Here is a 16,318-nt window from a genome sequence, read left to right as displayed (position 1 = left end):
ACCGCTTGATTTAGCGAGTCCTAGCACAGCATGAAAGAGAAGCTCCTCATTAGCTGCTTCTGTAAGGATTCAAGAACATTTGCCTTCACACAATTACTTCAGCAGCCAAAGAAATGAGCACCAGCTTGGATCTCCAGACATCAGTTTATCATGGCGGGAGAAGCCAAGAGACAACACTATGCAACAACCCATATCTACAACGCTGACCTGCAACACCAGACAAACCATGACCAAAAATTGGTTTTAATTTTTTATTAAAAGTCTTTATAAAAAGTTATCAAATATACCTGTGCACAGCTCATAGTCAAATGACTTTTATAGCTTCAGCTCTCCACACTCACACATTTTACTGACTTAAGTTTTTATGCTTTACTTTAAAAATCCTACAAGGTTTAAAAACAAACAAAACCAAACCCAACCCAAAACACAAATATAGGATGTTGTATTCTCAAAGGTTCTTCCTTCTCCCCATATAAATAAGTGCAATTTTGCTTCCATAGTTCTTTAAAGTAAAAGTTTTATCCACCAACACAATACACCACATCAAAAATTGCACCAAATGCCTTAATATAGCTCATGGATCAGCTTTTCCTATGCACTGCTTAAGGTCACAAGAGATCTATATGAAAATTATGCTTACTGTAAGTCATTTTTACCAGGACAGGTAGGTCAGTGAGTGTAGCTACTCTCTGTGAAATTGCCTATGACTGTTGGTGAATGGAAGTCAATAATATCTACGATTATACCAGTGGAGTGTTTACATTTACTGTAACTGCCTTCCTTTTGCATACAAATGTATGCTTTGCTTCAAGCCACTGAAACTGTTTGATTATACTGCAAATTATCATGGGAATATATTCTCAGAAAATCCATAGTGTAAAAGGGGACTCTTTTTTTTTCCCCTTTGAAATCTCACTGAACTTGGTTCTTCCACACATCCTTCTGGATCCCCTCAAGACAACACAACTACTCTCTGTTTCCTTCTTTCCCTCCTCCCCTCTTTAGCACCAACCTGTATCAGCCAATAAATCGGGGCCAGGGGGAGTTATAAAACAACTCAATTCTGGCTTCAGTGAGAACAGTGAGCGATGCTATTGGCTTTGGGAAGACTTTTGTAAGTTTTTGAGATCGACTCTTCGACATTTCAAGAAAACAAAACCAGATATAGACGAGGCTTTTAATGATTCCACAGAGTTCCTCGTGATTTCATTTCCTTCCAGCCGCAGCTGAAAGATGCCCTTTATTCCTTATCTTTTGTCACTGAAAAAAAAAAACCAACCCTGAACTCCAATCCCTTCAGCATCCTCAAAAAGATGAAGGTTTTTGCTTGTGCTTTTCTTCCAATTTGCATAGGTTTTCCATTGCAGAAGTGCCGTGTTAAGTGAAAAAGTAGGATGACCTGAAGTCCGTAAGTATTCATTGAGAAAAAGATTCACTTGCATTGAGAGGGAAGACTGACTAAACTTACTGAGCACACGTGTTACATTTTAGCACCTAAAACTAGAGGGAGAAGAGTCAAAGTTAAATTTAAATGCAAAAACGTAAGGAACCTCTAATGTGAATGAAATGGATGGACATATCTTTTTACAGAGACAACTATTTCAGAACATGGAACGCAGAAATACAGGGGGAAAGGGAGGAAAGAGTTCTATAAATATTTCTTATTTAAGAAAAGCACCCACAGAATTAAAGAGATGGATGACACAGATAAGGTGTGGTGCCCTGAAGTGTTCTGACAAGCTAATTAAGAGTTATTTCCCTCGTAGAGGTTTGCTTATTTCACACCAGCATTTGGCTTCACGTTGTTACAGTATTTTATGGAGCATTATTCAAAAATAATCCATCAGTCAGAAGTCTGATTTAGAATTCATCGTGCTTTACCCTAAATGGCCACTTGGAATGCTGTGAGACATGATTTGCAGCCAAAAGCACCAAGTACATAAATTCTTCCACATCAAAAGAGTAGTTTGTAAATTTTGGATGCTCTCCCAGCGTTGGGTGGTGTCCCTAAAAAAATGAAATAAAGCCTTTTAGACAGCAAAAGTTCCCATACATCTTCCATTCAAAAGCAAGGGGAAATAAAAACGAGCATGTGCTATTAATACATTATTTCTGATCCACTGATCTGCTCTGAGGAAAGAGATTCAGCAAAGCAACTGCAAAACAGCAACGCAATGAATGGCTTAATGGATTAATTTCTCTTCTTCCCTCATCCATTAATACCAAATAATTTCTTAATTGCAACATGGAATTTATTTGGTCTAAAGAATGAAAATCCTATTTCAGATCTCAGAACACAGACAAGTAAAACAAACTAGCCTTTAAATCCATTCAGTAGAGCAAGAACAGAGCAAAAAACCAACCCCACCCTTCCACCAGTGGCCATCATTACCTGATCTTGAGGGAACACTTTATTTCTTTTTCGCCAAGTGATGTAGTGAATGCCTCTCAGCCTTGCCAAATCCAGGTAACAACGTTCATCCTCGCAATTGTACCTAGGAAAAGGCAGAAGGACCCACTCACCTACAGAGTTTGTGCCAAGTTGATCAGGATAGAACAGGGAAAAAAGGGTCTAAGTCCACACCTTTGTTGGCCACTTCCAAGGTAACAAAACCATAGACAAATTCTGCTCCACTGCAAAGAACGAGGGCTGCCCACACGTTCTTAACATGTGCTCAAGGAGACAGACTGAGACACACCTGCACGTCAGACACCTTGCAGCCCAACTGCAGCAGCTCTTGGGCATGTAAGAAAAACCCTAAGTTTCCTAATGTTCTCAAGTCAAGATTATAACACATCAGCAGCTCCACAGCCTTCCCTGCTGCAGGGAATTAGGTGGGATTTCCCAATATAGGAAATTCAGTGCTCTTTGGACTAGCATGCTGAATTTTTCTTTAGTTCCACAGAACTGGAATGTCTATTAACAGCCAGTTTCATGACAAAACATATTTAAAATGGAACTACTGGAGAACTTTGGATAAGACAGAACAACACTCAGCTGAGCTTGGCCAGCAAGCTGCTGCTTGTTTCCCAGGTATGGAAAGGAGAGCAGCAATATCCTCCAGAGGAACCTGTAACAGGCTGGATGTGCACTGTTATATATAATCAGACAGATCACCAAAATACCACTGTACTTCTGACCCACAGACAGAATCTGATCTGTGAGATTTGTTGCATAAAATGCTGCACTGTATTGATAATATGACATCTTAAGAAATCATTCGCTAAGCCTTTATGATAGCTGCACCATCACTTGTTAATGAAAGCTTCCTCACTTTATGTTTCCAGGAAAGACTGTCAGAAATGAAGTCTAGAAGACAACACAAGTGAAATGTTTGTAGTCAAATACTAGAAAGGGAAAGTGCTTAATTAACAGATACGAAGATTTGAGCAGTTGTGTGTATAATAGAAAGGGAAAGACAAGAGAAACACTTACAGTTCAAAAACAACAGCCCAGTCTGGTAGAAAGAGCAAATGGGTAAGTCCAGCTCCATGCATCCCAATGAATATATCAGAGTTATGTGTAATTCTCAATTGCTCTGAAAATTCAAGTTCCCTGCAGACAACACAACCAAAATAGTGATGTGGCATGCCTATCCATCTCAGTAAGAATTAGTTACAAGTAGAAAGCACAAAATTAACTTAAGGGAATACTGAAAGAGAATTGATTTTTCAAGGAACAGTACTAAGAATCATAAATGCGGCAACGAGCAATAACTCAGCATGGAATTAGAAGAAATGCAGACAGGTTTCAAAGCTCCACATTAATAAAAGCCTATTCCAAAAGTGTGATTTCATTGGTAAGTTTAAACTTGTCAAAGTTTGGAGGTTTTTTTGCTTTCTTTCTTAAACGATCGCATCATCTTTTATAAGAATAACATAACAGACCTGAGTTGTTCATAGGGCATCAAGCAGACACAAGGAGACCAATTTTTGCTTTGTTTTTCAGCTTCTGCTTCAAACTCTCACTTCTTTCCCATACATTCTTTGAATGTAACCTCCAAATACAGTACTTTAAATAACCAGGTGTTCCCTGAGCACACAAGTAAATAATGGGCTAAAGATACTTAATTGTGAGAGAAGACTGACAAGTGGAAAAGGAAATCACAGCAGGCTTCAGTCACATGTTAACAGTACATACACTAAAAAGGAAGAGAGTAAGTTCTTCTCTGGTCATTCTGAAGAGAATAGAAAGAAGATGGCTTAAACTACAACAGGAAAAACTCAACTGCTTAAACTACTGTAAGTGCAGACATCAGGGAAACCCCTTAACTGTGATGGGGATGATGCAGCAGGATAGCTGTAGAAACCTCTAATGGTGAATGGTACTACAGTTTCAACAAGTAAAGGAATACTGGAAGCATCACTCAGTTATGCTTTCAAAGAGAGGGACTGGCTAGAAGCCTATATACCCTCTTCTCTATTATTCACTCCCTCAAATGCTGTCATTGACAAAGGAAAGAGAATCAAGTTTTGACTTCCTTGCTTTGCTTCTGCTTAGGTGAAAAACTCATCTGCTTCAGTTTCTCACTATTCCTGTGCAACCCATGGCAGCACCATTCACCACAAAGGAGCTGCAGTCATTTGGTGCAGAAATATACCACTTGGGAACATCTTTTTCTTAATGGCACAGTGCCTAGCATATCTGGGCACCACAAAATGACCTCAAGTGGAGTCTTCAGGGCCCAACAGAGCAGCAAATAAGTTGAGTTATCATTCATTACTAAATTAGGAGTCATATAAAATAAGACACAAGAAGACTGCAGGATAGATCCATTCTTAGGCACTGCATCATAGGATGGGAATGCTTAACTAACTCACCCACCACTCCCTCAGTAACATTCATCTCTTCTTAACAGTTCCTGGATTTTGCAAAGCTTAGAAACTGGGACATGGATACTTTTTGCATGACAACAGCTTGAACCAGCCACAGAAAGCAGGTAGCCATACTAGTTTCCTCTAGCAACATACATACTTGTATTTGTAGTCTACCACTTTGACCTCCAACGTTGATACTGTTTTCAAAGCATTCACCAGCTAAAAGGGGAGAGAAAAAAAAACAGTGATTTGGTAATCTGCTTGAATTAATTCCTCCTCTCCACTTCTCATCAGGGAATTACAGTGAGGAAGACACAACATTCTGTCACTACCATATAAAGGAGATGTTCTATTCTTCTACATTCTCATTTAGGATACATATGTCATTCCTAGTAAATCAGCCATTGCAAAGGGGACTTGAATCTCAGAGACTACTCCTGACCTTCACATAAGTTAAAGGGCCAAGTGCCAAGCCACTCTAACTAGTATCAGTTTTGCTGGAGGTGGGAATTGATGAGAATGTGACACTTTAGATTGGATTTTCAAAAGATATTCCAATACCTAATGAAGCAAACTGGTAATTAGAAGGGTTTTCACAAATAAACAACCAGGCCAGATTCCTACTCATACAAGAAATAAAGCCAATAGAGCCCAGGCTTCTAACTTAAAAGGGCTTTTTCCAAGTCTTCAATTAAAAACTAGCAGGACAGGGGGAGAGATACAAGTATTTTTCTTAACAAAAGATCAGTAAAGATTAATTTCTCATTTTCCATTATATGCTCATTACACACAGCACAGGTGGTGTAAGCAGGCACTGCGGTCAGTGCAGCAGACAAGTCTGGTAATCCGAGCCATGTCTGCTCTGACAGCAAGCTATTGCATGAAATAAGACTCAGTTTCTCCCTTACATTGGGAATAATGATGCCCATCTATTTTTGTCAGGCACTAGTAGATAAGAATGAAGAGAACCATAAAAAAAAGCAACGCTATCATTTTATCACAAGAGAAGCTTCACCATAAAGCCACTAAACTGCACGATTCGAAACAGCGATTCAATGGGAAAACTCACAGAGGTTTAAATGCATACACTCATATACAACTGCTTACATATTTTGATCTGCAAGCGTAACAAAGCTTTTGTTAGAGCCCTTAACACTGGGAACGTTAGAAACTAAAGAGAATTATCTGAAAGCAAAATAATGTCATCAGAAGCTCTGCAGCATCTGTTTGTCGAGAGGAAATACTTTCAGTATTACATCTGCAGTCTTCCACTGGAATTTTAAAAAGGGCAACGAGGTTCAGCATCTGGAGTACAGAAACAGAGACGGGATAAGCAGCATATTAGAAGAAATTAATATTAACACTAAATGGATTTGCCCAAGATTTGTCAGCAAATGTCTCGGCTGTGCCTGAAAAAAAACAATCAACCCAATGAGCAAAAAATTTAACTTCCAATAAATTTGTTTTAAAAAGGGCCACACCTCATTCTGGTTTAATATTTTCCGGTAGTCTGTGCTGCGTGCGAGGATCGTGACTCGGATTTTCCCATCCTAAAAATAAAGAAGAAGCAGAGCATCAGCACCGAGGCAGATCTCACAAACACAACCACCACTCCCATAGTTAACGTTGGCGATTATTTGAGCAATACGTTCCTTCCTTGTGTAGTACATGATGTAACCGTCTTAAAATCCACACTGTATTTTCCAACAGATTCAAAGTGTCAAAAACGTTGTGAAAGTCTGACTATTAACAAGTAATAAAACGTTTTCTGAGAGATTTAGTTTATTCCTTACAAAACAGTCTTTTGTGCTACGCATTATACGGCAGTTCTTGAAAGCAGCTTTCAGGATGTTTTGTGCACAAGATCCTTGGAAGAAAAAGAAGTATTTTTCTTCTCTAAAAGCTCTCCATTTTACCTCTTTAAATTAATTGGTCTCATACAGGTGAATGTTCCAAGTGAAATAAAGAGATTTAACTGCATGACTCCCATTAGCATCAGAAGGAGAAGCATAACTAAATGTCTGTGCTGTGCTTTGAATGTGTGCCCCTCAATGATAATACATAGGCTACTCTCTAGCAAACACTTCAAGAAGCCCAGCACATACAACAGAGAAGCCCACGGCCAGACAGGTGGTTCTGGGCAGGAATAGAAGGACCAGACTTAGTCATCACCATCACTGATCTGAGCTCAGCAGTACCTATGAGGATGGATAAAGAGCATGCTTGCTGAGAACAAGCTGGCTGTGTTGCTTTGTAGGATCCTCTCTATTAGGCCCAAGGGCAGGTTCTTGTCAGCGTGCTCCAGAAGAGATCATGCACCACGTACTGCTTGGCTGGGGAGAACACAAAGACCTCAGGAACAGAGGTAGGAAGGAGACACTAGGGTTGAAAGGAAGATGTTCTAAAGGCCTGGCCTATGGAAATAAGACAGGAGGGCAGTTGTCCTTAAGTCTGCTGAAAGCCTTTACAGAACAAACTCACTTATTGGAAGAAAATGCCAAGCATCCCCAGAAAGTGCACTGGGTGCTCCTATTCCACACTGAAATTGCCCCACACCAGCTAGATGATGTTGTTTCTCTGCTAAGATCTGTCAGCTCCATATTACAGTTTCACTGTTCAGTTATCATACCTTGGGTCCTTCTTGTGTGATATTCAACCTGTGTAACACATGCTGAGAAAATGCTCTGAACAGCCCTGTACCGTGGCAGCCAGATATCTGAAAGTAGAAAAGCAATTGTTACTATGAAAGATTATTCCACACAGGGAAAAAACAATCTCTCTCTGGTATCAGCCCTGTGCCATTCTTATGGAACAAGAGCCATGTACCACACACTGCATTAAGCACATCACTGTTTGCTGCAATGCAAGCAGCACTTTCATTTAGAAGCAGTGTGGCTCTCTGTAGAGTTATAGCCTAAAGACATGAGTTAATAACCCTAGGAAAGTCTGTCAGAGAAGAAGCTCTTGTGCTCTGCCAAAAGTTCGTGGTGTCCTCTCGGTAAGGAGGTACAGCGTATCTCAAGAGCAGTGGGAAAGAGGATTGCATATAACCAATCACTGTCGACTAGCTGAAGTAACTTTAAAGTCATTTGGAGTTAAACAGAGCTTCAGTGCAGTACACTTCATGACAACTCAGCTGGATGATTGAGAAATTCATTAGCTCAGACCTCACAGTGTCGTATAAACACGTAGTTAACACGAGGATGGATAAGGAGGACTCACCAATGGTGTGTTATAAAACAAGCCATATCGCATTCGAGGCAGTAATGAGAAGACTGCTTCTTTAAAGCACACCTGCAAAAAGAGATCACAAGAAGTTACACTGAGCTGTTACCTTCTGCTGCTTCATCCCATGCTCATTCACTGGGATCACTGCTTATAATGAGCCTGAAATTACACGCTCCTGTCAGAACATCCTCACTTCCTCGACTGTGAAAAAGAATAGAACAAAGAGCATCCTGATTCCAAAGGAGATCTCAGTTCAAATGCTACAGATTTACATGTGGGAAGACATCTAAAAAACAAACAGATGGGAAAAAACACCCCAAAAACCAGAACAAATCTGAATTCTATTCTATATTTTCTTCTATTTAGAAGAAAACCAGGTGAAGTGTACAGTTTAAGACTGAGTTTAAGGGATTTAAGAGACTGATACGAGCTCTGAATGTGCTGCAGAAGTGAAATGAATACACAAATATCACTTCTCAAAGGCAGAGAAGTTCAGTCCATCTACATAAATGCAGACATGCTACAGAATTAGGTTACAACTATGACTCCTGTTTGCAACACACTCATATTACACTAATTAAACATGTATGTAAAGCATCAATGCTCCCCTCTGAAAAACATATCCCCAGAAGCAGCTTCAGAAGCAGTCATTCTTACTACACAGTCACTATGAATTAAGACAAAATATGAAATTCCATACCCTTTTAGAGTCAAAAGTTTTCAAGTGTATTATGTCATAGTCAGTAAATGCCTTCCATGTCTCGCTGAACAGGTCGCCATAGCCATAGGAACTCTGTGTCAGAAAGGAAGGACAGAAAGGCACAATGATGATACAAATGCATTACAAAAAATCCCTTTGTGACTTAAAAGTTCTAGACACAAACTTGAACACATTTTTAACATGCACATCACCACCACAGGACTTAAGACATTCCAGCACAGAAAGCACACGTTACTGAATACCTACAACTGCAGCTACAAAGGTAGTTGTTTTACCTGGCAGGTAGTAAATTTTTTATTAAAACAGTTCTGTAACTTAGCAATCCAGACAAATTCTTCAGCAGCAGATTAGAATCTAAGTGAGGAGCAAGGTGTAAGGAGTTACCTCACAGACAAAGGAACACAAGTGGAACAGAAGCAACAGAAATGGAAGGAGAGAAGATAGAAACGTGGACACCTGAGACTAAAAACCACCCAGGAATCCAAATGCAGCAATAGCATTTGAAGTAAAATGTCATAGCAAGTTTGTTCCATGTTTGCTTCTGTTCTGGGACGCTCGCTTGCATACTGCACACGCACCTCAAACTGAAAGCAATGATCTGATTTGGTGGAAGGGGGAATTGGGAAACATGCTGAAAGAACTTCTCTCTAACTGTATCTGCTCACCTTAAAAGGGCTTTAGTAACATTGCTTTCCTGCAGTTGCAAAGACAGTCTGCAGATCAACACCCAGTGGATTTCCTACTCATTTTCTGCTCTGTTTAACCTACATCAGAGGGCATTACTGTTTAATAAGAGTAGTGCACTGACTCTACAGCAGCTAGAAAGTATGCCCAGATCTAATTACATCAAAAAGAGAAAAAAAAAGAGAATGAATAATAAGATCAAGTCCATCATTTGATAGGTATGAACAGCTCATCAGCAGTTAGGTGGTGCCATCATCTGGCTGTCCATGGCAATGAACTCAAGCAGACCAAGCAGTTAAGACTCATTTAAAATGATGGTGCTGTTACAGTACATACTTTGAATGGTACATTTGAAAGAGTCATTTGATTCAACAATGCAATATAAGAGCTTCTTTTCAAAGCAGTTTACAGTTCTGACACAGCTGAACTTTTCAGAAAGCCACTGGAGCTGATTAACAACGGCTCTCTCTGTAAAGCCAGCTTGCTTATCTGGCAGGAACACTTATTTTAGCTTTGAAAATGTAAGAGAACTAAGGAAAGGAAAAAAGAGCCAAGAAAGAGACTTCTCATTAAACAACAAGCATGCAATATTTGCAGTTCTTTACTGAATATTTGTCTTAGCAGTCAATGCAAAGGAAGAAAACATAGTATAGGAGAACAAGGTAACAGATGTGGGACAATGTTTTATCATCAAAAGCTTTGTTCCTTCTGAAACTGACATACATGTTGTCTGGCATATTACAAGTTGTTTACTTGTAACATGCTCCCGTACAACTTAAATACACGTCAGTAAAACCAGTGTCACACTTAAAAGGTCATGGCTTCCATCCAGCAGTACAGCAGAAACAGCTCCACTTCAAAATATTTATTCTAAGAGGTGATGCATCTGTATTAAGATGATCCAAAAAACTTACCAGTTCCATGTGACTCAGGTAATCAACCACAGGAAAGCTAAACTGTGGCTACTAAAAGTTTCAGAGTCTCTATTAGATAGAAATATAAGGCATCACAAGTATATTAAAAGCACTGTGGACTTACAGTGTCCCACATGACTATGTTGACATCAGTACTGAAGGAATTATTAATGTGCTGTGTAATATAAAGGTTGACGAAGTCACAGAAGTGATGGTACATATTAACACCTGAGGAAAAGAAATACATGTTAGCAAATGCTTCACTACTCACTCCACTTTTCAGTGGTTTATACATTTTTCTCTACTAGAATCTCACATTTTATACCGGTTTTCTCCTAATTCTGACTGAATGCTTCTTATACACACCCTAAAGAAGCAAACCTTCAAAGGGAAGGAATAGAGACAAGAAGTCTGAAGCAAAACACATGTTAAGAAAGGCTCAAATGAATCAGAACAGCAGCAAAAAGATGGCAAATGTACTACTTCTCTCCCTGCAAATGCTTTCTGAAATACATGAAAGTAACTGCTCCTCTAATAAGAACTAGTTAGACATACAGGAAACATGAGAAAAAAGGCCTTTGGCACTGCTCTTAGTTCCTCTTTATTAAGGTTAACTGAAGCTCTGTCTGGAGGCCTACAAGACAGAACTTGCACTTGCACAGGAGCCAAAGCCCAAGAAATTCCTCAGGTTCTTTCCCAGAGCATTCTTGTTCCCTTTTGGCTCCTTCAGCTAATACCCGAAGACCACAATGCATAAAAAGCTACCATGAAACAAAGTGTTAACGTAGTCCAGCCTGCTTGGTAGCCAAGACCAGACATCAGCTTTGGGACCATATACACACAGCTCTTGTTTCAAAGCTTCTGCTCAAGAAGAGCTGCTGCGGTAGGAACCAGCTCCTGGGCTTCCCACAATGCTCAAAAAGCAGTTCTCTAGACAGAGAAAGACTAGCTATACAGCATCACCTTCTTAACACATATAGACAACTCTGCTCAAAGGTAAAGGCTGACAGCACTGCAGTTCTTCCAGTTGCAGTTTAGGGGAATACAATGACTTTGTTTAAAAGATAAGATACTCATGTCCAGGGATTAGAGGCTCACCTGCATCCAATTTCATGAAGTATGTTGGCTTTTCAATAACAATATCACATTTGCCATCATCCAGGGGCCTGAAGTTTAATGAAGTAAATGTCTGGAGTTCTGCAAACCTACAAGATTCAATCACACAGAACATGCTTTGTCATTAACATATTAGAACACGTCTATTTCATATACCTGAGGTTCAGTATCTGTTCTTTCAGTCCATTTGATTTCACAGGACAGCTGAAATCTGATGGAGTCTGACAATTACAATTATTTCAAATCCTAATGGAAGGTTCTTCAGGTTATGATCTCCAAGAGGTTAAACACTGCCTTTGATCTCAGGAGTGAACAGCATCTTTGATGTACAAATCAAGGCAGGAGAGATGTAACAAGGAGCCTCAGAGCGAACATCTGTGGGTCTATCCAACTTGATCTGCATTGCCAGAGACACTTAGCAAGATCTTCATGCTTTGCTCAGAATAATGAATAGAGATGCAATATTAATAACCCCTGGATCTAAACAAGGGTGAGCAGCTGAAATGTCAACAGCAGGTACAGAAGAAATGCCTTTTCTTCCTCTAGAGCTCTTCTTAACTGAAACTGACCATTGGTCTAAAAAGTGGGGGAAAAAAAATGACTGAAAACATGAACAAAAAAGCATAAAAACTCAATTCCTACAGGCATTTTAGTAGTTCCTTCATACTTCATCAGTTAGCTGTCAGCTCAGCTTTGAAGTGCTAACATGGAACCCATGATATTAAGCCACCTACTACCAAAGCATCCTTGTACTTCTTACTCAGCCCCTAGAGTGCTGCCCATTTCACATTCCAAATACAGGCTCCCTGGGAACAGTATATGAATATATATCCAGATCAAGCCTGACATCACCAGGACTATATGAACTAAGGTGCAAATGCCAACTTTAAAGTATTTCTCAACAAAATAACTGGTTCCTTCCATAGGCAGACTAGGCACAGAGCTAATATTGGTAGAAAACACTTAAGCATTAGAAATCTGATTACAAAATGCTTCCATGCCCATTGCTGCTGTGAATTAGGCAGAAAAGGTACGACTGCAGAGTAATATAGCTCAGAGCAGCATTCTGCATAGACATAGTTACAGAAATATCCAATATGAACAAAACACCTCACACACAGCTGCTAATACCAAGGGGAAAATAAACTGGTAAATGAACTTGGAATCAGCCCCAACAAGTGACTCTTACCAAGACTGCAGAGGGCTCTTGCGTTGACCTTCAGCTAAAAATGCTTTAATGTCAAGGGTGCAATGACCTCCAATCTCCCCCTTCTGGAAAAAGTCTTCTTTGAATCTAATGCAAATGAATAAAAGTCTATCAGCCTTTGTGCAACACCGCCACAAGCGCTCTGCAACCAAGATTATATACTCAAGGCAACGTTATTTAGCCTCAGGCCAGCAAATCACTTCATACACTTTTAAAACCCGAGTCCTTTCTTCTCAGTGCCTCGTACAGAAACAACTCTACCTTGCACACCACCTGAACATGAAAGGATGTGTCTGAATACGCAGAAGGAATGTCTCAAGATACAGAAACACTATCCTCTGCTCGGTCAGGAGGAGGAAGCATCTTAAACACCCATCATTACTCCAGCAGTTGAGCATTAGCAATATAGACCTCACGGCTTCAGCAATATGCCACTGAGCACAGGCTCTGCAAAGCTGAACAAGCACACCAGCGACACACACAGCTCCATTCAACAAACTCTTTGAGCCCCTCTCCCTGCCACCCCTGAAGTTTTAACTCTAGCAACACAGAATCAGACCTCTCGTGGTTTCTCTTTGCAGTTCTTAAATCGATGTACAAGTTTGTTGCTCTGCAGTGCTGAAGGAACTGAGAGCAGGTCAGAGATGAATCTCCCTGTTAAGAGAAATAAATACAAGTTATTGATAATAACAATTCTGTTTAAAACAGAAAGTGAGAGGCAAAGTACCTATCGAAAATACCTACTGTTGCTGTAGGCTTACAGTGGGTTTTCATTTCATTCAGCCTCTCCCGAATGTAACCAAAGTCAGCTTGTTTCCAGAATATCTGCTGGGCCGTCTCAATGTCATTCGCCCTGATGAGAGGAAAATAAAATGCCATTGCTCAATTCTAGTAATGGCTTTAACAGATAGCCTCTTTTTTTTATCCTCAGTAAAAGGGAACAAAAAAGCCAGCCAGGTGCTATATTGACATTCAAGATGCAAAGCAGGAAGCAACCAATCAGCTACACCTCAGTGAAAACATCAATGACAATTTAAAGCAATTCTGCTGTAAAAGGCTCGAAGTCATTTAAACATTTTTTCATCTGTTTTTAAAGCTAAGGAAAGGAACTGCGGAGTTATTTTAGGAATCCAAATGCAAAGCTCAATCAGGATAATGAAAACATTGTGGTAGGAAGGATTTCAAACTGGATTTTCTTCCTTAAAAAGCTGAAAGTCGCATTGAGATATATACGTTACGTATACATACATGTGTATATGTGCACCTGTACCAAGATGGACAGCCCTCCATCTAATGGCTCTAATGACCACAGTAATGCTAACTTCACAGCTGAAGCGAGCACTACATTTTTTGGCTCTTTTTTCCTTATAAAGTATAAACTTAAAAGGTTTAAGATGAAACTTACCATCCAGATTCGACGTAATCACACACTGGGTAACTGAACCTGTGATCTGACTTGCAAGATTTCTCATAGCCCCAGCAGGATTTTAATTTCTTCAAGTATTTCTGTCACACAAAACAACCAAATATAGCAAACGATCAAAGCTGTCAGCTTATACACCATCCCTCCATAACAGAGCTTGTATTTCAAATCCTGCATAAAGGACTTTGCCTGAAAACAGACCTCTGTTTCAGAAGGAACACTCTGGTTTACACACAGCAGTGTGTACACACAGAAGACACATGCACAGCAGTGCTATTCTTGACATTAATATCTCTTTTCAGGACAACCAATTTTCCTGAATCAGTGAGTAGGATCCCAAAGTTCTCATGTTGCTGACAGCAGTTCCTATTCACAGCATCATAGACTGGCCTGGGCTGAAAAGGACCACAATGCTCATCTTGTTTCAACCCCCCTGCTGTGTGCACGGTCACCAACCACCAGCCCAGGCTGCCCAGAGCCACATCCAGCCTGGCCTTGAATGCCTCCAGGGATGGGGCATCCACAGCCTCCTTAAGCAACCCGTTCCAGTGCATCACCACCCTCTGCGTGAAAAACTCCCTCCTAGCATCTCACCTAAACCTCACCTGTCTCAGTTTAAAACCGTTCCCCCTTGTCCTATCAATATTCCTAACGAAACCAACTCACCAGCAAGGAAACCAACTCTAAACCACCCAAATTCCACCAACAAACTGCTCCAAAACAACATCAAATCAAACCTACTTTATACGGGCAATGAGAGTCCTGCTTGCAGATGTCAGCGACGTGCCTGTTGTTGTGCAGGAAGTATGGAATATGCTCATCTGGTAGGTTGATAGTCCTGTAGCTGTACATGGGCTCATCCAGAACACTTTTGAGCTCAGTGAGATTTTCATCTCGGGAATTAGCCAGGATTTCTTGCAGCAGCAATGCAAACATCAGCAGGATGAACATGGCAACTTACAGCTTCTGCATGAGGGGAAAAAGAAGGCAACATAACTGCAGAGGAGCACATTTCAAGCATTCCAGTTAACAGCGCCATATACTCCCAAGTGTTTTCATTTGTGTTGCTGGGATGGCCTTTCTGTCTGACAGAAAGTAAACTCTCACGGAGAGAGCAGACTGTGCAGCCTCGGGATTATCTGGGGATCATTAATCACCGGGTAATTACGCACTGCCGCAGTCGGACTAAAACGGGCGTGTTTACTTTAGCTGGAGCCCGAGGGATCCTCCGAGTGCGGCCGTGGGAGCCGAGCGCAGAGCAGGCAGTATGGGGGGGGGGGGGGGGGGGAGGTGGGAGAGCAACGCCAGAAAAGGAGGAATTATAGCACAGAATACAGTCTCTGTCTTAGAAGAAATTAAGCACAAGAGGAAGGGAAGCTGCGCAGCCACCACCAAGTGGCCCAACTTCAATAGGGCTCAGCAGCAGCAGCTGCCGTCGTGTTACGGAGGTGGGACCCCACGGGCCATGCGGCTCCGCGCTCCGTTACGGCACGTCACCTTCTGCTTGCACATCCCCGTCCCACTCAGCTTCCTGAGGGAGGAAAAAACGCCACACCCGTGTCTATAAACCCTTTTCTGCGTTGCAATTTGCCAAAGCCCGGCAGCACGGCCAACGTTACCTGTCGGCTTTGGGGAGAAGCGCTCCAGATGCCGCGGGCGCACGGACCTATCGGGGCGGCGGGGGAGCGGAGCGCGGCTGCACATCCCGCGACAGACGCCGGTAGGGGGGAGAGAAGGGGAGAGGAGGGAAGGGGAGAGGAGGGAAGGGAAGGGGAGGGAAGGGAAGGGGAGCGCCCACCCCGCAGCCCTCGGGACGCGCCCCGCCCCGCACTGCCCTCCCCCCGCCTCGTGCTCACCGCGCAGCGCCCAGCGGCCCATGAGAGCTGCCGCACGCCCCGGGCCGCTCCAGCCGCCGCAGCTCCGTCCTCATCCGCCGCAGCACCGCCCCCCGCGCCCCTCCTTCACACCCGCGGGCAGCGCCGCGGCTTTGGCCCGACCCACCTGGAGGCGGCGGGCGGGGAAGGAGGAGTGTGCGGATGGAGAGGGCCTTTTCCTGCCGCCGCGCAGCAGGAAGCGCGGCCTCTTAGCGCCGCATTGTTCTATTTCCTCCCCGGGGAGCTGCGGGGCACGGGCGGCGCTGCCCCTTCCTGCCGCCGACAGAGGAAATTCGCCCGTGTTTCACATCATCCCTAATCCCATTATCGCCG

At 42.0% G+C, this 16,318-nt stretch overlaps 1 protein-coding gene across 2 annotated transcripts; it reads right to left on the bottom strand.

Moving 5' to 3' along the window:
• Positions 1-256: 256 nt before the first annotated feature.
• EOGT (EGF domain specific O-linked N-acetylglucosamine transferase) lies at positions 257-16,064 on the bottom strand. 2 transcript variants are annotated; one of them, XM_072347188.1, is made up of 16 exons: positions 15,968-16,064; positions 14,853-15,077; positions 14,094-14,194; positions 13,433-13,541; positions 13,248-13,342; positions 12,671-12,775; positions 11,464-11,570; positions 10,490-10,593; positions 8,747-8,839; positions 8,041-8,112; positions 7,448-7,534; positions 6,300-6,368; positions 4,976-5,037; positions 3,437-3,556; positions 2,393-2,495; positions 257-2,007 (listed from the first exon to the last, which is right to left on the bottom strand). In XM_072347188.1, the coding sequence occupies exons 2-16, from the start codon at positions 15,060-15,062 to the stop codon at positions 1,861-1,863; spliced, it is 1,584 nt and encodes a 527-aa protein (XP_072203289.1). In that variant the 5' UTR covers positions 15,063-15,077; positions 15,968-16,064; the 3' UTR covers positions 257-1,860. The 2 variants fall into 2 exon arrangements, with proteins under 2 accessions (XP_072203289.1, XP_072203290.1); XM_072347189.1 differs by lacking the exon at positions 15,968-16,064 and adding an exon at positions 15,731-15,933.
• Between the last annotated feature and the right edge of the window lie 254 nt (positions 16,065-16,318).

This window comes from Excalfactoria chinensis, chromosome 12, assembly GCF_039878825.1.
Source record: "Excalfactoria chinensis isolate bCotChi1 chromosome 12, bCotChi1.hap2, whole genome shotgun sequence".
Taxonomy (NCBI): Eukaryota; Metazoa; Chordata; class Aves; order Galliformes; family Phasianidae; genus Excalfactoria; species Excalfactoria chinensis.
This window is presented reverse-complemented; position numbering and strand designations above follow the sequence as displayed.

Bases quoted from the DNA above. Each gene is read 5' to 3' on its own strand.
- EOGT (XM_072347188.1), bottom strand. From the start codon at position 15,062: ATGTTCATCCTGCTGATGTTTGCATTGCTGCTGCAAGAAATCCTGGCT. The intron at 6,369-7,447 runs GTATGATAACTG...CTTTATTTTTAG, and splicing joins TCACACAAGAAGGACCCAAG to GATGGGAAAATCCGAGTCAC. The intron at 2,008-2,392 runs GTAATGATGGCC...TCATTTTTTTAG, and splicing joins AAGTGTTCCCTCAAGATCAG to GGACACCACCCAACGCTGGG.